Source organism: Lolium perenne, chromosome 3 (assembly GCF_019359855.2).
Source record: "Lolium perenne isolate Kyuss_39 chromosome 3, Kyuss_2.0, whole genome shotgun sequence".
Taxonomy (NCBI): domain Eukaryota; kingdom Viridiplantae; phylum Streptophyta; class Magnoliopsida; order Poales; family Poaceae; genus Lolium; species Lolium perenne.
The window spans coordinates 230,987,299-231,007,737 of NC_067246.2; the positions used below are offsets into that span (position 1 = coordinate 230,987,299).

The 20,439-nt window shown below is 43.4% G+C and overlaps 2 protein-coding genes across 4 annotated transcripts; both read left to right on the forward strand.

The window, feature by feature from the left end:
* The first annotated feature begins 488 nt into the window (after nt 1-488).
* LOC139838549 (AMSH-like ubiquitin thioesterase 3) lies at nt 489-7,475 on the forward strand. 3 transcript variants are annotated; one of them, XM_071828364.1, is made up of 6 exons: nt 489-871; nt 1,106-1,170; nt 1,269-1,356; nt 1,539-1,712; nt 2,011-2,075; nt 7,200-7,475. In XM_071828364.1, exons 1-5 carry the CDS (start codon nt 743-745, stop codon nt 2,038-2,040), a joined length of 486 nt encoding a protein of 161 aa, XP_071684465.1. In that variant the 5' UTR covers nt 489-742; the 3' UTR covers nt 2,041-2,075; nt 7,200-7,475. The 3 variants fall into 3 exon arrangements, with proteins under 3 accessions (XP_071684465.1, XP_071684467.1, XP_071684466.1); XM_071828366.1 differs by having other exon boundaries at nt 7,204-7,475; XM_071828365.1 differs by lacking the exon at nt 7,200-7,475 and adding an exon at nt 4,232-4,533.
* A 4,247-nt stretch (nt 7,476-11,722) lies between these two features.
* Nucleotides 11,723-19,704, forward strand: LOC127343624 (AMSH-like ubiquitin thioesterase 3). Its single transcript, XM_051369785.1, has 14 exons — nt 11,723-12,082; nt 12,267-12,331; nt 12,430-12,523; nt 12,722-12,814; nt 12,961-13,067; nt 14,109-14,214; nt 14,302-14,348; nt 14,476-14,800; nt 14,951-15,040; nt 15,119-15,181; nt 15,905-15,979; nt 16,644-16,706; nt 18,675-18,727; nt 19,402-19,704. Exons 1-14 carry the CDS (start codon nt 11,954-11,956, stop codon nt 19,580-19,582), a joined length of 1,491 nt encoding a protein of 496 aa, XP_051225745.1. The 5' UTR covers nt 11,723-11,953; the 3' UTR covers nt 19,583-19,704.
* The last annotated feature ends 735 nt before the right edge of the window (nt 19,705-20,439 follow it).

Consider the following 20,439-nt stretch of genomic DNA (forward strand, 5'->3'; position numbering starts at 1 on the left):
GACGCAGAGGAAGAAGACGACAATCTGCGGCCAGTAGCCGCTGCCACAGCCAACGTCGCCACCGCCAACCTCGCCTCCCGTGCGGGTGATGAAGAGCCGGCCATGTCGCTAGATCGAGAATGGTGGATGAACTCGAAATGGGGGGAAATGAGGGGATTTGGATTTCACGGTGAGAGAGCCGCCCCTATATACGGTGGCGGAATTTGGAGCGCGGTGACTGAATTCACCCCGCCGAGTTTTCGCCGTTCTGCGCCATCTCCCGCGGTGGCTTTGCGGGTACGCGACGTTATCGATTTGTGCGGATACGAGGGTGGCTTGCTAGATACGGCCGATCCAAGTGTTTCTCCAGAGCCTGACCCGAGGATGCTTTGAGAAGCGATTCCTGCAACAACATAGGTAAATTCAGACAACCAAACGAACCAAAAATTGCTGGCCCGATGCGAAGCAAGATGAGGCCAGGCTACCAAACGCGACTTCCAAACTGCCGATTTGAGCCACTCGATACGGGAAGACTCGGCTAGCAACCAAACACGGTCAGAGTTGCTTGCTCTGTTACACCTCCCCGCTGACCGACGCGCCGTCGCTGCCGCCACGTCGCCTGCTCGGCCGGCCGATCCCCCCACGTCTTTCCCTCTGCCTCTTTGGCTGTCCCTCACCTCCTCCCCACTGTCACGCCAGAGTAGCCCGGAGATCCTTTCGGACCCTCGTCGCTGTAAAAGATCGCCGGGGGAGTCGATATAGAATGGCCATGACATCACCTAGGCGAGCTAGGGTTTACACAAGCATCGAGGAGCTGACGCGTCCGGTGGCGGTCGACCACCGCATCAGCCTCCCCCACTATTTCCGGATCGCCGACAATCTTCTCCGCCAGGTCAAACCCTAAGCCCATATCTGAATACCGCTAAGCGGCGATTCCCGTGCCAGAGTCTCTCAAATGCGTCGCAATCTCGTATCTTGGTGCTAATGATGTTTGGTTTGCATGTAAATGCGGCAGTTTTGGGTCCGGGGACGCTTAATCGACTCTTGTTTTTGCTAGGCAATTAAGTTAGACACTGTCAATTAACTCGTGGGCTGTAACATTTGTGTGGTTTTATGTGGTGCACAGGCTAACATATATCGAGAGGAAAGGAACCTGGTCGACTGGTACATTATCCTCCTGAGATACTTGAGGTAGGGGTGAGCTGTGTTGGTGTACATCTTAGTATTAGCTGCTCATAATATCTTAAGCTTGTGTGTTAATGCTATGTCTGACCACTAGTTACTGGCAGCCTATTGTCTGAGACGATCCCGATGCATCGCGATTACCATGCATTCAAGTCAAGAGAAAAGGAATTCTTGAAGAAAGGGCCCTATGATGTATTTACCTATCTAAGCTTGTACTTGTACCACTGTTTGTAAAATGAGCACGTTTACCATGATTAAAATGCTTAGCTCAAGCCTGACACATATTTCTTATAGAGTGACTGTTGTTGCTTGTCCTTTTGAATTTGGAATGGAAATGTCAAATGTTTATGTTGAGTAGCTCAAATTTCTTGTAGAAACTCTGGAATGTTATCGGCGAGCTAGAGTCTCTGAAGCCGATTGTGAAGCAGCAAATTGCTGAGCTTAATAGAGGAGCTGCAGAAGAACCTAAAGGTCAAGGTGGAACGTATGCTGGAAATGGTGCAAGCAGTAGGATGGTTCAGCTTGCTCCAAGTCCACCTTTGGTGCAGGTATATCCTTCATTTGATTGTTTCCCATCCTGACGTTTCTGTACCACCTTTTGGAGAAGGGGGTTATATACTTATGGCACCTATTGTATATATTGTTTTACTAGTTGAATGCCCGTGCTTCGCCACGGCTCAGCAAATTTATCCAATTAGTTAAAAAAAATATACTTATGGAACTAAAGACTCAATTGTAAGAAGCAAAATTTATGCTACATCGAAAATTCTATTAATATTAGAACGTCAAATATATGAAATGCCATATGCTACTAATTTTGGTTGTACGATGGGTTACCATTTTCAGGTGTACGGAAAAATAAAATCAAAGTTGTAAAATCTAGGGTGAAGGAGTCCTTGGATTTGTGATAGGTAACACCTACCTTTTGTGATTTGTACCATTGCTACGGTCTTCACAATTTGACTCATTTTTTTCTGGATTTCTGATAGTGCAAGCAGAGCAAACACATAGTAATATTTTCTTTTGCCTCCTCATTTCTCTTTCATCCCTCTTTGTTACAATAAAAAGTCGGTTATCTCCGTCTTGCTAGGGAAACACGTTCACATCGTACAGGCATGATACTTTACTTCCATCATCAATCAGCGATCACTTGATCATTTTATTAGTAGAATATATGATTCTCATCCAAAAAAAATTCATAATAATGAAGGCTTGGGAATCCTGAAACATACAATCTGGAGCAATAAACATATTTAAAATTTAATCATATCACGACAAAAGAGGAGAAAATCACTGTGCTAATCAGACAATGCGAGATAGCATATAAAATGCCAACCATTACCCTACTTTCAGTAAAATATGGTACTCCTACATTTCGAACTTGCGTCGACCTAAGCATGGGTATTACGCATTTCGAGAAAAAACCATAACCATTAATTTAGTCAACAAAATATAAGATATGTACCATAAGAATTATACCATTGTAAACGTCTTTCGAATATGAATCAAATGGAACAATATAACCTCCTAATAATCTGGTATGGAGGAGGTAGTTCGACTTTTTCACCATTTCATTGTCATTGTGCTTCAGGTAGTGCACTCCAAAGAGTACCGATATTGTACATCTCATTGTCTTTCTTATGCATCATCTCTTCTCCACCCCATCAAGCAAGAAAACAATGTGTCACCCTTCTGTCTTCTCCCAACTCCCAACTCTTGGCTCTGCCATTGATGCGTTGCACCATCATCCATCCTCATCTTAGATGAGTAGGTGGTCCCATGCTTTAACTCTGCATCGAAAATAATGAATCAAATCAATCAATGCATAACCATCTTGAATCAAGCAAAATACCCCCTCCCCCACCCCATGTGCAGTATATAAATAAATATCTTGATGTGCGACACCGAAGCATTTGTTATTCTAATTCACGCAAGATGCATTTAGCTTGGAAATTGTGCAAATCTTGATGCGTCTACATCACCACTTCATGAATCATTCAGTATACAATTGCAGAGGAACAAAAGGAAGACATGTCTCCTCCTTGTAGATATTTTTTTCCGAGAACAGCCAACCAAAGGTTGCTTGTCTTTTCAGTAAGAAATAGCAAAGAGGGTTTTACAAATAAACACATACGCGGCCAAGCCGTCCACACTCCAATCAAACTTCTTCGGGACTACTCCCCCCTCTCATCTGCTACATAACCCATTACACCCTTCTTAGCTAAAAACCACGTCAACACCTCTTCATTTGCGAGCCTCATCAACTGATCAAGCTTGCACTTTCCCTGACAAAGGTACAAGAAATTCGCTCCAGCCAAATCTGTGGCATTGTAACAATTACCACTGGCAGCGATCTTCTTGCTTTTGCTTAAGGGGTGGCAACCAGCTAGCGACAGCGACCAAACCCTTACTGTCTTATTTGACACGGGGACACCTTCAACGATGCCTTCTCCATTACATAATCCGAACCATAACTATCTAGTTGCAATTTAGAAGCAACACAACTAAATGATGGCCATTTTTTTTTTTTGCCAAAGTAGGACCGTCATAACCTGAGAAGAGGCAACCGGATAGACAACAGTTGTGAACTTTTAATTGGTACAAAAAATATAATTCACATCCCACAAAGTGCCTAGGCGTAAGCGAGGCGATTGGCATTCGCCTAGTGCCTAGGCGGGGCGGTGCTTAAGCGTCCTAGGCGCAGCCTAGGCGGGCATATAGTTTGTACCATAAAGTTTATAAATAGGTTATCATATGTGAATACACATTAATCTAGAGCATGTTAATGAGTAAATTATTATCAACTACCATTAGAATATGGCCCATATGTCTCGACAGTGAATTATGGCATGATTTCTTCATGGGGAAGACAAATTCATGGTTGCCCTGCCTAGACTTCTGCTTATGTCCTAAGTGAGGCGTTTATCTATTGCCTAGTGCTTAAGCGTGAGTAAGCGTCTCCTAGGCATCGCCTTTTCCAATGCATTGATGATTGATGGAACAAAAAGGTACCAAATAGCTAAAAATTTGAACCTGATTGGGGTCAATTACCCTGACGATTTTGCAGGGCATATAGTTGATAGCAGTGTTTCATTGATGGCAACATCCACAACGACACCAGTCTAGATCCCCCTCGCCAGATGCGACCGAAAGCCTGGAGGAAAAAGCTGAGCCAAATGCCGGGTCTGCCCATGGTGTACCTGCTCATCATTGTAGACATAGAACATATAAGATTATGTAGAACCCACCATTGTTCGAACCCACCATTGTTCAAACGTCAAGGTTAACTTATAAGCTGTGTAATAACTGCAGAATAGATCAAGGCGGTCTCATCTTTTAATGGTATTTTTGCCGACTCTTCCACGTCTAAACGTGTGAATCGATGGGAAAACCTATAAACTTGGAAAATTGAAAAAAATCACTCAGTTAATTAATAGGACAAATAGAAAGCCAAAATAACTAATCCGGGATATTTCATATGCTTTTTAACAAAGTGTAGTATGGATCAAAATTTAACGAACTGAAGTACTATTTGCATAAGATGGCTTGGAACTTCAACATCGCATAAAGTAAATTATGAAGGTCCGAGGTCCAGCTTCAGATTTAAGAGGTGATTACGATTGATAAAAATGTGGAGCACCCAATATCACATGAAAACCCTGCCTTGTATTAAGCCCGAGTTTCCTAATTCAGACTGTTGTTTGCTTCCTTGTGAGGACATTGAATCCATTATGTTTAAACTTAACCCGAGAGGAGATACACTGAATCTGCACATTTTGGAATACTGGTCTTCTTAGTTTCTGATAATTGTGTAGATAAAAGAACAAGGAAGTTGAATATTTCGACTTGAATATCTGTACATCACTACATCAGCACAATAGCCAAGGTTATCAGTATAACTTGATTTTGACGATATATCATCAGTATTAGGATCCCTGAGTTAGCTCACCGGTCACCATCACTGATTCAGTGAGATACCTGGGTACTAAGAGCATGTCTAACATGCCCCGTATATTTTCGCCCCTTAAAACGCGAGTAGAGGGCCCTGTATTCACTTTTCGCCGGCCGAAAACTCGTCCGAGCTAGCAGACCCCGTATGTCTAAACTGTAAAAAGGAATATTCCCAAATATGCCAAAAAAAATCATCTTCTTCATCCTCTCCTTCTTCCTCCTCTGGCCACAGCCACAGCCCTGCCCAGCCCCTGCCCCGCCCCGTCCCGGCCCCCGCCGCCGCGCTGCCGCCGCCGCCGCCGGCCCACGGCCGCCCGCCCCCGCCCCGCCAAGGCCGCGCCCGCGCCCGCACCCGCCCGGCCTACCGCGCTGCGCGCTCGCGCGCTTCGCTCGCGCCAAGGCCGCGCTCGCCGCGCCGGCCCACGGCCGCGCGCACCCGCCCGCCGCCGCCCTCCAAGGCCGCGCCGCGCGCCGCACCCGCCCCGCGCTCGCCCGGCCGCGCACCCCGCGCTGCTCGCCTAGCCAGCGAGCACGCTCGCCCCGCACCCGCCCCGGCCGCTGCTAGCCTCACCCGCGCCGCAGCGCTCACCTCGTGCCGCAGCCGCCCGGCCGGCCGGCCGGCCGCGCGCCTCCCAGGCCAAGCGCGCACACCAGCCGACGGCGATGCCCGTAGTCTTGTGCAGCATCTCGATTTGGCGCGATTGGGAGCGTGCAGGAGCTCGATTTGGCGCGATTGGGTGCGTGCAGCAGCTCGATTTGGCGAAAGCAGTTGCGATTTTGTGAAAGTTCACCGCGCCACGAGTGGGGGGTTGGCCCTGTATTCAGCCTCCCACCCTGTACTTGTAAGGGGCGAGGAGCCGCCCCGTAATCGAAAACAGCAAAAATCGGTACGTGGGCCGGTTTTACGGGTCTGCTAGACGGCCGGGTAGAGCCGAAACCCGTATAATGACGGTTATTATACGGGTTTGCCCCTTTTACGGGGTCTGTTAGACCTGCTCTAATTGATCCACTATTGCAGATTCTAAGTATTGATTATTTGCCTCACTACTGTTGTACAAATCGTTATGTCCTGTCCTTGGTGACTCTTTTTATCCTCTCAGTTCCAACTGCAAGAAAAATCATGCGGCAAAGGCCAAAGGTTTTGGGCAACAAAGAAATAGCAAATTCTGTATTTCCTGCCAACCGGTGCAGGTTTTAAGAAGAAAAAAAAAGGTAGTAATTGGAAGTCAAGCGAGATGGATATTGATTGAGCACACTTCCCATTGGAAAAGATATACAGAGAAAAGACTAAAAAAGGATACACATTCTTGAGGAAACTGTACATAGTAATTTACAGCTGTCAACGCATATATGGAAGTATTGAATCACAACGCATTAGGAAAACTGAAAGTGAATCAAGTAAATCGCCTTATGTAATACTCCTTCGCGAAAGAGCAACGCACTGAACATGCCCCTCGTCTGTTGTCGTCGACGGTGACATAGCAGCGTAGGCTCAACAGTGCGCTTGCTGCGGCCCTGTCCGTTTCCACATAGTTGGTGGCGTGGCACCGCCCACAGCGGCGGCCGGAGCGCAACCTCAATGCGCAACCTCAATCGAGCAACGCGGGTCCGTGCGGGAGGGGAGCTTCGTTCCCTACTACTCCTCGCCGTGCTTGATGCTGTGCAACCGTACGCCATGGCATGCTCGTCGTCCCAGCCGAAGTGGCCTAGGCCATGGCATGCTCCTTGTCCCAGCCAAAGTGGCGATCCATGGGAGCCCCTCGTGATCGGCCGGATAGTCAGGCGAGCATCTGCTGGTTTTTGTTGTGCGGCCGGTCGCATTCGCATAGGATTTATTTCCTGGCTGTACGTGGGTGAGGAGAGATAAGGAGAGAGCTTGTTGTATTGTATAGGCGAGTTAGAGAAAAGAAAGGAAGAGTTTGTTGCGAGCTATATTTAGAGGTAGGTTGTTTGTTTTTTTGGGGGATAATCTGTTGTTATGCGGTGGCATTTGCTATGTAAATAACGTGAAATGTGACATCGTAGGTTTCATCTTAATAGTAAAGATTTTCTTTTTCATGGGATCTACTTATTTTCTCCTGTAGCCAGCTTCATTGAGTGCTACCACGTGATCCCTTATGAAGAAGCAAACCCCCTTCTCTCCTCGTGATCTGTTATGAAGATACCATTGAAAATCTTTAGAAGGATCTGATGGAGGAGTGGTGGACATGTGTGGGAAACAACGGAGTGGTGGACGTCGTTGAAATATGTGATGAACTATGTATGTTTGTGGATCAACTTCGAGTGTTTGTGATAAGCTATGCATGTTTGTGAGTTGATTTGTGTGCAAGTTGATGATGTAATAATGATGAACTATTTGTGTAATGTAATATTTAGTATTGGTTGGATTTTATTTGTCTTTTCAAATCATTTTGATATGAGATCCATCCATATGTTTGCAAATCTAAAATATACATCACATAGATGGTGATGTAAAATACATAATCTCCTAGAGCACTTTCACAGGAGAGGTGGTGTATTGTACATCATCTAACTTTCGTGAGCAAAAATAGGTGATGTAGAAACAATAAAAATAGCAAAAACAGACTGTGTAAAATACATCATCTCTTGTAAACAGAGGGCATGATTAGTTGCTTGCTTCGAAATTTCGTTGTTTCTGGTTTTGGCCCGTTGGATGCTGCATGAGGATAAATGCAACTTGGACCTGTTTGTGCACTACATTTGGATCCCAACATAACTTCATGGTGCAATTTCGGCCCATTGATTGGTAGGCAATAATCGCCGATATGTTGGCTGACAACGCAAGTATCGGCTGTTTGGTTTTGTGCTAACCAACGATGTTGTTACCTCCCTCTTCAAATGGTGCTCTTACCCCTAACTAGTCGTTAACGAACCACAACACAACAGAGTAAGCACACATGACAACAAACATAAGCTAACCGCATCACCTATTCAACACTGTCGGGACTTGCTATAACGTCTTGATCAAAAGTAAGGATGTTCCAGGGGCACAAAAGCCTGTAAATTAACCCCTTGATCAAAAGCCACGGCCATTGTCTTATCAACATAGGTTCACCATGATCAAGTACCACTAAAAATACATATGGACATCATTAACAAGCATAGAAATAAAATAGGGCCGCCGCCTCCTAGCCCTGATCGGGGCAGGTGTAGAGCCTGGCAGTGGAGGAGTCGGCCTTGTAGATGATCATCTTGATGACGAAGGCCTGGAGCTTGAACTCCACAACGTCGCCGTGATGTAGATCATACTTATACACCGTCTCTGGCCAGTTCCTGCCGAAGACCACCTAGCCACCATGGTAGGTGACTTGCACCCACTCATCGCAGAAGCGGCATGCATACGAGGAAACACTGCGTGGCAGTTGGATCTTTATTCACTCCCGTATCGCTTGCTTGAACCATGGCGGCACGACGAGCATGTGAAGGTCGTTCGTGCTTAGCTGCATGTAGAACCTATGTGGCATCAACGCTCTGGCGAGGTGCCTCAACTTAGGTTGGCGGCCCATGGTGGGAGGTGGCATCAACACAACCTCCACCCTGCCAGGCACCTACCCTCGTCAAGCGGTTCTGAACGATGTGGTCCTGGTAGCGGGTGGAGGGAAGAACCCCTTGTCCACCGTGTCGCACTCCAGCTTTACGATCTAATCAGAAAACCAACTGGATGTTAAGAGTGATGATGAAGACATAGCCATGATGGCACCATAGTGGCAAGATTAAGATATTGCCTTTCGCAACACAATGGCAAGACCATGCCATTGTGTTGGCAATGGCATGCTCTTGGACCAATATTGATCACGCCCTTGTCTTGGCACTTCATGGCAATGCATTATCTAATTCTAAAATGCAGATTTCGAATACACATTACCCTTGTCCAGACAATGCCATGCCACTATGAACACACGTGCACGTTCAAGGCTAATTTCCTAATTTAGGGAGTACAATGATTTGACAGACCGACATTTGCACTGCCCAAATTAGGAAATCTAGAATCATAATGTACCGGCTGGAGAAAGCTCAATCAATGGTTGTTACCGTCAATACCAAACCTTAACCGATACCTCTAAATCTAGGAGAGATTAGGGACTTACCCCGGAGAAGTCGGGTGCTCCTGTCAGCAGAGGAACACTCCCAGACATGGACTGAGCCGCCGGAGTGTGGGAGGAAGAGGCACGAGCGTTGGAGGCAGCCACCGTTCCTCCCGAACCAACTTTTAGCCTATTTTAAATATCATGTTGTATAAAATTTTCATCCGAGCCAAACAGCAATCTTTTTTTATATATAGGTTGACCTCATTTCCCCCCTCTCGCTCTCAGTGAGCTACAGTCCCTGACCGCTCCTTCTTCCCCTCCGGGCCGCTCCTCTCCGCCGGAATAGCTGGCCGAAGATGGAGAGAAGATGGCGCCGGCTGTAGATATGTAGGTTCTTCTTCTTGTTTTCGTCCCTTTGTGGCATCTTGGAGCTGCACCTCGGATCTAGGTGGCAAGATCTGGGGGGGGTTCTTCTTCTCGCTGCCATGGTGCCGGTGGTTGGACCATGGAGTCGAGGAGGAAGCCACAGTCTCCGCAAATAAAGTAGGAGCTGCGGATCTTCTGTTGCTGCTGAGGTGCTGCGAAGCAGAGCCTCCCCTGGCCGGCCATGGAGGCGAGGGGGAGGGGCGATGCTTTCTGCGGCACACGACGGATCTTCTTCTGGCCGGCCGTGGAGGCGAGGAGGAGAGGCGAAGCGGTGTGCTCTTCTCGGCGGAACAGAGATCCAGGTACTTCTCTCTGACTCCAGGTTTGGTGAGTTTCTGGGCTGCTCTTCCCCCTCCTTGTGGTCGTGGAGATAGACAGGAGGGTGTGAGCCCCAGAGTTCATCGATCTAGAGTTAGGAGGCACACTGGTGAGCGTTCGGCGCTCACCACGACTGAAGCTCTCAATCGGCGGCAGATCTCAAGCGTCGACGTCTTCAGCCCACGCTATCTTTGGCCAAGGGGGCCTCTCCGCACCTCGGAAGCTGCTCCGGGGAGAATCAACTTCCTCCAGGCCTTAGAGCTGAAGGGGAAGATCTACGATCTCGGCATGGTGATACATCCTGGCGACGAACCAAGTGGCGTAGTCCCCGGCATCGTCACCGGCGACCGTGCTCCGAGTTCCAGTTATCGACACGGTGGAGAAGAAGGACCTGATTGCTTTTTTCTTTATCTTTCTAGGATCCTTCTTGTAAATCTACATGGCTCTTGTGCTAATGTTACTCAAGCCAAGGTCTTTTTTGTAATTGTACCCACCGACTAATAGAGCTTCTCGGTCCTTCGGGGCCTTATCTGTTAAAAAAAAAAGGGCAGCGCTCAGCGTCGGTCGGCCGACGTGGCCTACTGAAATCGGTTGCTGTCCCGGCCGTTGGATCGCGATCTACCGGCAAAAAATAGCAGCAGCAAACGGTTTTGCATTTTGCCCCCTGGTTTTTGGAAAATCAACCCGCGGTCCTAAGCCTATCAGTTTAAATCGAACACGTGTTTTCCTTTGCCCCCAAACTTTCAGATATTTACAACAAAACCCGATGTTTAGTATAGCAACAAAAACCCGCAGCTTTGTGTACAAAAAATAAAAAGTATTACAACAAAATTTTCACAGTAAATCTTCACATATATGTACAACAAATTATCAATATATTTACAATAATAATTAACAATAAAAACAATATTTTTTATTTGGGTGTTTACAATAATAGTCAGTTTCCATGCAATAATATCTTTACAACAAATCGGAAACATACTTACAACAATAATTAATAACAAAAACTAACATTATTTTATTTGGATGTTTACAATAAAAGTATGCTTTCATTCCAGAAATATCTTTAGAACAAACCAGTAAAATATTTACAACAATAATTAGCAACACATGCCACAAATAATTTGGGTGTTTACAACAAAAGTCGCAAACATCATCCACAAAAACCACAGACTATTTACAACTAAAAAATATATTTTTGCAAATAATTCAAAAGTTGTTAAGAAATAATTTAATTTGCTACAACTTGAATTACAACAAAAATCATCGTCTATTTTTACAAAAGTTAGAAACAAATACAACAAAAATTCATATGTTCGCAAACAATCAAAAGTGGTCAATCAATAATTAATTTGCTATAGATTGAATTACAATAAAAGTCGGCATCTATTTTTTACAAAAGTCACAAATAATTACAACAACAAAAAATGGTGCACAAATAGACACACAGCCAGAAGAGAAAGGTCCAATAAATTTTATACGCAATTGTTACAAAACTAATGAACGTATACAACATCTCTACGTGCGGCATGACGAAGCTAGAATGGCGTTGGCTGCTTTGCTTGCATGGGCTGCGCTGACTGCTTTGCTTGCATGGGCTAAAATCGCAGCAGGGAGTGTTTATGGGCTAATGGGCCTATGCGAAAAAGCTACTGGCAGGCCACCGGACGAGCGAGCGAGTAAGGGACCGATCGCGTGCCAGCGATCGGTCGCCCGAAAGCAAGCGTTTTCCAAAAAAAAAAGCGATCTTTCTTTTTGGCTCAGGGGAAACGGGAGCAACCAAACAGGCCCAGAGTTACTTGCTCTCTTACGCCTCCCCGCTGACCGACGCGCCGCCGCTGCCGCCGTCGCTACCGCGGGTTTCCCCTCCATATCGCCTCTTCGCCGCTTCGCCGCGTCGCCTGCTCGGCCGGCCGATCCCCCCGCGTCTTTCCCTCCGCCTCTTTCGCCGTCCCTCACCTCCTCCCCACTGCCATGTCAGAGTAGCCTGGAGATCCTTTCGGGCCCTCGTCGCTGTAAAAGATCGTCGGAGGAGTCGATATAGAATGGCCATGACATCACCTAGGCGAGCCAGGAGAGACACAAGCATCGAGGGGCTGGCGCGTCCGGTGGCGGTCGACCACCGCATCAGCCTCCCCTACTATTTCCGGATCGCCGACAATCTTCTCCGCCAGGTCAAACCCTAAGCCGATATCTGAATACTGCTAAGCGGCGATTCCCGTGCCAGAGTCTCTCAAATGCGTCGCAAACTCGTCTCTTGGGGACGCTTAATTGAATCTTGTTTGCTATGCAATTAAGTTAGACACTGCCAATTAGCTCGTGGGCTGTAACATTTGGGTGGCTTTATGTGGCGCACAGGCTAACATATACCGAGAGGAAAAGAACCTGGTCGACCTGTACATTATCCTCCTGAGATACTCGAGGTAAGGGTGAGCTGTGTTGGTGTATATCTTGGTATTAGCTACTCATAATATTTTAAGCTCGTGTGTTAATGGTATGTCTGACCACTAGTTACTGGCAGCCTATTGTCTGAGACGATCCCGAAGCATCGCGATTACCATGCATTCAAGTCAAGAGAAAAGGAATTCTTGAAGAAAGGGCCACATAACTCTGATGTATTTACTTATCTAAGCTTGTACTTGAACCACTGTTTGTAAAACGAGCAAGTTTTACCATGATTAAAATGCTTAGCTCAAGCCTGATATATATTTCTTATAGAGTAGTAACATAGCCATTCAGTGTCATAGTTTGTCCTTTTGAATTTGGAATGGAATTGTCGAATGCTTATGTCGAGTATCTCAAATTTCTTGTAGAAACTCTTGAATGTTATCAGCGAGCTAGAGTCTCTGAAGCCGATTGTGAAGGAGCAAATTGCTCAGCTTGCTCCAAGTCCACCTATGGTGCAGGTATATCCTTCGTTTGATTGTTTCCCATCCTGGCGTTTCTATACCACCTTTTGGAGAAGGGGGTTATATACTGCAAATGTATTGACACCTATTGTATATATTGTTTTATTTCCTTTTTCATGGGATCTACTTATTTTCTCCTGTAGCCAGCTTTTGGAAGTGCAACAGGACCATTGCAGAAAACGTTCTCTAAGGGGGGCCATCAAGAGGCATCGCCACAGGGCGTTGAACCTGATAGGCAGCTAGTCAAATCGTATGTGTATAATTAGATGTTATTTATGTGCATGTTATGGTATGTCTGATTTGCCTTGCATGGTGTTCTTTGCAAGTTCCGCGTCATTCCAGTTTTCAAATTTCGTTCTTAGTTACATGTCATTCTCTGATTTCGAGATAACTTTGCGCCATTTCCCCCCCTTATGTGCCCCCTTGTTATTTTCGGTGTCAGTTATTACTTACTGTGCACTAGAGTGGCATACACCATCCCAGCAGCAATAAATGACTTACTGTGGACTAGAGTAACATACACATTTTCCTAGATGTACTAGAGTAACATAAACATTTTCCTACTGTGTACTAGAGTGGCATACACCATACCAGCAGCAATAATGGACTTATTACACAAGATCTTACAATGTCTTATTCAGGAACAGAGGGATTAACTGGATAAGTAATGCATGAGCTTTCAGGTCAAACAGCACAATCATACAAGCAAAAGAAGTTGAACTGTTGATGAGCGTGCCTTAAAATTTCCAGTTACCGGTGCTTTCTGCAGGGACAGCCTAGCTTTTGGTGTCCTATTGCTGTGTCAATAGCCATAGGTTCAAGTCCCACCAGTGTATGTTGAGCCTGGCTTGATTCGAACGATGTTTTCAAGAGATCTAGTTGCAACCTTTTGTTTTTTTATTTCACCTGGAAGGAGTCCATGTTAATTTTCTTGTGAATCATAATGGGTGTGACCTGGAATTAGTCTTGGTATTTCTTAAAATCAAGAATTTGTTTGACTGCATTATGATTCTGTATAATGGAAAAACGAGATTGAATTTATGCTGCTCCTGAAAATTGTCAAGATTGGTCTCTTCTAGTTTCTATGCTCTTGCAGCCTAATTTTTTTTTGCATTTGTATTTCATATCTTTGTTTATTTAATCCAACTTTGCTACTACAGATGAATTTCTGCTTAGGCACATGAACTTTTTCTATGTAACTGTTGATCTACATACTGTACAGTTGTGGCTAATTCTTTCTTTCAAAAAACTAGGGAGAAAATGATTTGCGTTTACTGTGTAACTTATGCAGGTCTGCCAGTTTGCCATATCTAAAGGACGAAACATTATCCAGGCATTCAATACTTGGACCGAATGGTCTTCATGGCCAATGGACAGGGCCTGTCACTGGCGTCAAGGTATAAGTATCATGTTCTCAATTTGCTTTATCAGTTAACAGCATGATGAAACTATTGATGTATGAGTTTCATTACTGCGTGTTACAGATCCAGTACCCAAGTCACCCCGAACTAACCCAAAGTGATATCCCTAGGTGAGAACCTAGGAAGGGTTTTCCCTATTTTCCATTTCTTTATAAATAAGCTAACCCATACAGCTAATGTAATATGGCTGTTCGCCTGTTCCTGATCACTTGCCATTGATGTTCCATTCTTCTGCAGTTTAGTGCCAGCAATCTTGAACCAAAATGGCTCATATGGTTCTAGTACAACATCGCTGGATGGATCCACAAATATCAATGGTGATATGCAGTCTGTTCTCTCACTTGACGATGGTCGATGGTCTTTACCAGTAAAAGGGCCAGCATCTGTATCTTATGCTGCTTTTGAGGAAGAATTCTCCCAGCTGAATATCAGACAGCCTTCTCCCCCACCAGTTCTGGCACAAGTACACCCTAAACATAGACCAATTTCTCCATCAAGAGTAGCTGATCCAAGACCAGGATTGGCTACCTGTGACACAGGACGTTTTCAGAATTTGCATGTGGTAAATAAACTAAATTCAGTTTGCAGCTTCCTTTTTCATGGCATTGTTCCATATCCACTGTATTATTGACCATGATTCTTTTTATTCATATTTCATCCAGCCAATAGACCTCTTATACCCCTTCAACGCTATTTTGTTTTACCTTGTCAGCCGGTGGCGTTAATGGAGTCTTTTCTGAGGCTTGCTGAGGCAAATACTGCAAATAATTTGGAAACATGTGGGATTCTTGCTGGTTACCTGGTATGTATCTCCCCACGAAGAAAACAAAATGAATATTATATTTGTTTACATCACTAACATTTCTATATGCTTATACAGAAAAAGAGGACTTTTTATGTGACGACACTGATAATTCCTAAGCAGAAATCAACGTCTGATTCAGTAAGCTGCTATTTTCCAATATGTGGTTTATTAATTTCATTATATCGTAACTCTCAATTCAACTGAACCCTTTCTCTAAACAATTTATCTGGTTAATCATGCAGAACCCTTTGTAATTCATGCGGATCTTATAGCTTCCTTCTATAGCATATTCTATAATCTATATCCACAATTCACAGTGACTGGTGGTTGCTTAGCAAAACATTTTAATTTTTTTGAGTGGTTTACATACATTAAATAAAACTTTTGTTTTAATGGTGTCCTCTTTGTTTACTGTCATATGGCTTGCCTGAGAGCAGCGAGCACTGCAAGTTTTCTTGGCCACTCTTGAATTTCGTTAAATTGATTAGATCCGTGGGTACTCCCTCAGTTCCCAATCAGTTGAAGTTCTAGCTTTCTCCTAAGTCAAACTTCTTTATGTTTGACCAAAGTCTATAGCAAAATGTATCAACATCTAAAATACCAAATTAGTTTCAGTAGGTTTGTTATAGAATATATTTTTCGTACTAATGTATATTTATGTTGTATATATTAGCACATTTTCTGTAAACCTTATAAACTCAAAAAAGTTTGACTGAGGACAGAACTAGAACTTCAGTATTGGCTAATGCTCCGTCCTTTGTAAACTGATCTGCTCATCTTACTGCAAATTTACATATTGCAATGCAGTACAAAAATTGTAGCATTTTAGAAATAACTTGCATGGTTTTCTGTGTTCTCCAGTGTCAAGCTACAAATGAAGAAGAAATATTTGAAGTTCAGGACAAAGCCTCACTTTTCACTCTTGGTTGGATTCACGTAAGTTCAGCTTCACAAATGGTTGCTGTTGACTGCTCAAGCTGGTATTCGGACTTTTGAGTGTCCTTTGTCCTGCATTGTAATGCATATGTAGTGATCGTAACTGACGGAAATGCTAACTTAATCCTCCACCTGTTTTAGTTTCTACTAATATTGACTTTGGGACATCAATCTAGCATGACTGACTATTACAGACAGTAAGACACACTGATCTAGCATGACTGTCACTACTCTACTTAAGCACTGAAAGGGGGATCTATATCAAGCCGATCTGTGACTATAGGTATTTTGGAAAGCCTATTTAACTGGATTCTATTTGTTCATACATATTAGCGTACATGTCCCAGTTCACTGTTGCATACGCACCGAAGAAATTCCATGGATGTAGTACACATTGAGCACACCTACGAAATTCAGTAGTACCAATCATATGCTTAAAATGTTCAGTCCTATCAAATATATCTGAGGGGGATGAGGTTATCTTTTAGGAACTTGTTGATGCTAAGGTTATTGTACATTCATTCCATATTCTAAATTGAAACAGTTTAATGTAAATTTTTGTGTTTCGTGATGCTCAGTTGTGCCAAAAGCACCATTTGGCGACTCTATATCCAAAATATGATCATTAAACTGTTTTTTTTTTCACAATTTTCTGTTTTTTCAGACACATCCAACACAGACCTGCTTCTTATCTTCCATTGATCTTCATAATCATTATTCGTATCAGGTAATCTGTTTGAACCCTATGTGCTGTACTTGTGTTGTAGTAATTTTGGTTTCTATTGTGCTTAGCACTCACTGATGTCATGCCCTAACTATCTTGTTAATCCGAGCTAAAAAAGTTTTTTCATTCTATGCAATGTTACTTGTTCGGTAGTGGTGCAAAGATTTGGAGATTTAAATGCAACAGTAGCAACGATGTTGGTTATAATTTCTGGATCAATAGCTAAATGTTTGTTGTGTTTCATGTACTAGTAAGTTTGCATGTGCAATACACATATCCGCTAATATAAATTTGATCAAACATTGTAAGCACAAAATTTTAAATTGTTGCATTTTGGAAAACAGCATTAACTCTTTGTTCAGATACCACAGTTTTTCGATGTACCTTACACAACATAATTGTTTGGTCCATACGCACGCTTAGTCTCACTCACAGCAAATGAACGATAAATGTGTATCTTGCAAAAGAAAATTGTGTTACATGCTTCCAAGTGCGGACATCAAGATGTCTATATTGCTATTACTGTTGACTCAACACAGAAACGAAAACGGTCATACTGTTAAATTCATGTAATCAAAGGTAGCTCTAAGCACATTGACTGCCTGAACTGACTAGCTTGTATCAGATTATAGACAACATGAGACAAAATGAAATATGTATCGGTGGTAGATCATTGTTGTTATCCATGAAACTTGGACAATACTTTCATCCCTCAGACATTAGGTTGGATTTTTTTAATATGTTAGTTATAAAGATGTTTTAGCAAATTCTGTCGGCCATTTGCACCTTTGGAAATGTTAATTCCAAATGGAGCCTGGGATCACATGCTCCTGGTTAAGAAGAACATTATAATTGTAAAAAGAATCTTAGAAAATAGCACATGTACATATCCAGGTCATATGTGCACGCAGTTTGCCCATTTGAAACTGTCATACGCATTAGTAACACCATCCAAGATCTTGTCACTTGACATGACACACAAATGATAATGATAGTAAAGATTCACACTAACCAGGATATAAGCCATCGAAAATTCGTTCTGCCACTGTAAATAAAATAATCTAGTTTCACTGAATGTTTCAACTACACATACGTGTAAATGTAGAATCAAGGTTTCAGTATAGAATCACAACAAACTACTCACAACTTGGTAGAGGTGCAAAGCAAGAGACCAGTTGTGATAGAGGTCACCAAAGAGAAAAGATACACTCACAAGGAGGAGCCTTGGATACAACTTAAAGATTTAGTGTCTTAAGAGACGAGGGATTTCCCTAATTCCCATAGGGAAGAGAGACATAAGTCTAATTCATCATCATATCCATTCTACGGTTTCTAGGTCGAAGTAAACTGGTAAGGGTCCTTATATAAGCCAGCCACGAGCAGGGGTACTTTAGGCATAAATATTACAGATTCTAGCCTAGCATGGGCCAGACATTCCGGTGGTGTGGGCCTGTGATTCCGGCCTTGTTGGGCCGGGGATTCGGGTAATGGGTGTCCGCTCACTTAGATAGAATTCTTATAAATTCTCCTTTTATTCATATACTCCCCTAAAGTATAAATGTTAGGATTGGAGATAAAATCCACCTAATTGTAACCTATTCTTTACTTACCTATCTCTAATTCATAGTCCTAACATAGTGGGCAAGGATTGGACTTATCCTTCCTATGGTGTGGGGCAATAAGGATTGCAGCATTGGTACTGAAGTCCTAACAAGGTAGGTTAGGTTTGGCATTTTTCTTGTTTGTTTCTGCCCAATCTGAAATTTTGTTGCCAAGCCAAAAATGTTGGGGTTATTTATTGTTTCTGTAATCCTTATTGAATGTTGAGAGGATCAACATCGATCTTGCTGCTAAAATCAGATTGTGCCAATGGTTTTATCATTTGTTAGCTTATTTGTTGACTACTTGCTCCTTATATTTGATAATTGCTCCAGCAATTTCATTATTTCTTTGGGATCTTGGTGTTAACAGGTCATGCTTCCTGAAGCAATTGCAATTGTTATGGCACCTACCGATACAACAAGGTATATGTTACATTGGACTTGCAAAAGCTATTTGGGGGCAATTTTGTTCAGTTATTGATCATTATGCCATCATTAATAGTGATTTCATGGTCTGCATTTTTTGTGCTCTAGATTATCCTTAATATCAATATTTCTTAGCCATAATATAAACAAATGCTTTAATTCCCCGATAGTGGAAAGAGCAGTCTGTCCTAAGACCATCAACTGCAAATGATTATGTTGACATGTACATCCTTTACCTTCCTCACCTACAGATATTCTGCAGTCTTCATTTGAGTGAATTTGTTGAACCTTAGATAACAACTACCCCTCGTGCCCTTGACAAAATATGAGGCATAATTTAACTGTATATTTTTGTGTTTTGAGTGTAAATTTCTCCTACAATATTTAGTTGATAGGATCACATTCATAGGGCGTGCTTTTGAGTACAAATCTAATGGCGTCTATTTTGTGTAACATAAACCATATATTACTTGACTAATTGTTGGTCAAAGCATGAATCTGAACAGTCAAATTATGCCTTAGTATTGTTGCTTGATCCTCTTTGAAATAATTCCTCGGAAAGGAAGTACTTTGTTGTTCCATGTCTCGAAGAGCTCATTTGCAATGTGTGCTGTTCATTCATCCATTAGACGGTCTTATGTTAATGGTTTTCATTTTTTTTTTCTCAACAGGAAACATGGCATATTTCACCTCACAGACCCAGGTGGCATGGGGGTGATTCACGACTGCCAGGAGAGTGGATTCCATCCTCACGAAGAGCCTCTAGATGGTACTTCAATCTACGAGCATTGCTCGCATGTGTACATGAACCCCAATGTGAAGTTTGATATGGTCGACCTCCGTTCAGTGTGAGGAGGCTGGCTCATAATATTTCGGAAATGCAAAACTGATTCCGTGCTCACCTAATCCCTTTATCTGAACCACACAGCTGCTCTGAGATTGTTGAAAACGGGGTATTTCTGCTTGCATTCCTTGACAAAGTCATGTATATGACCGTTTTCTCTTTCCTTGTGTGACCTGACACTGAACAGTTGAGTGTCTTCGTTTCACTCCTCGCCATTGATTGTGTAGCCTTGACGTTTCTTCAAATTTTGACTGCCGTCCTCTGATTCTTCTCCCACTCCACGGTTTGAATTTTTTAGGCTAAAATGAGTAGACTACATTATCGCTGCAAGGAAACTTAACAGTTCCAAAATATTGGTAATGTAGAACTGCAGATGTGTAAATAAGAAGCGTCATCAGGAGCGGAAATGCAGAATGGAGAAAGCAATACTAACAGACGTGCGTTTTAGGGAACAAATGTGAACAATGAGAGTACAATAACGGTCTGATCTTAGCACGTTATGTAGCACAATTAGCTGAACCATCATTTGCACTGATCACAACTAGCTCAAGTATAAAATTGAAGACACAAAATTTCCTCCATAATCAGTAAGTTATCTCTACTCATACAGCCTCGTTTGCTTCGGCACTGACAGTCTGACAGACGCGATCTGTAAAGAAAAAGAGTGTTGTGTTGGCGCAGCTAGCAGGTGCCTGAGAGAAGACGGCCACACTAGCAAAACCAGAGCTCCACCTGCCATCTCCATAGGCCCGCCGCATTTTGATCGTCTAAAGTGACCGTTTGGGATGGGGTCGGTGCAAGGAAATCAGCTGAATAGATCCGCGTGTCCGTTTATCTTGGGTGGTTGCAGCGCACCGACACATTT

Bases quoted from the DNA above. Each gene is read 5' to 3' on its own strand.
- LOC139838549 (XM_071828364.1), top strand. From the start codon at position 743: ATGGCCATGACATCACCTAGGCGAGCTAGGGTTTACACAAGCATCGAG. The intron at 1,171-1,268 runs GTAGGGGTGAGC...AGTTACTGGCAG, and splicing joins ATCCTCCTGAGATACTTGAG to CCTATTGTCTGAGACGATCC. The intron at 1,357-1,538 runs GTATTTACCTAT...AATTTCTTGTAG, and splicing joins TGAAGAAAGGGCCCTATGAT to AAACTCTGGAATGTTATCGG.
- LOC127343624 (XM_051369785.1), top strand. From the start codon at position 11,954: ATGGCCATGACATCACCTAGGCGAGCCAGGAGAGACACAAGCATCGAG. The intron at 12,332-12,429 runs GTAAGGGTGAGC...AGTTACTGGCAG, and splicing joins ATCCTCCTGAGATACTCGAG to CCTATTGTCTGAGACGATCC. The intron at 15,980-16,643 runs GTAAGTTCAGCT...CTGTTTTTTCAG, and splicing joins TCACTCTTGGTTGGATTCAC to ACACATCCAACACAGACCTG.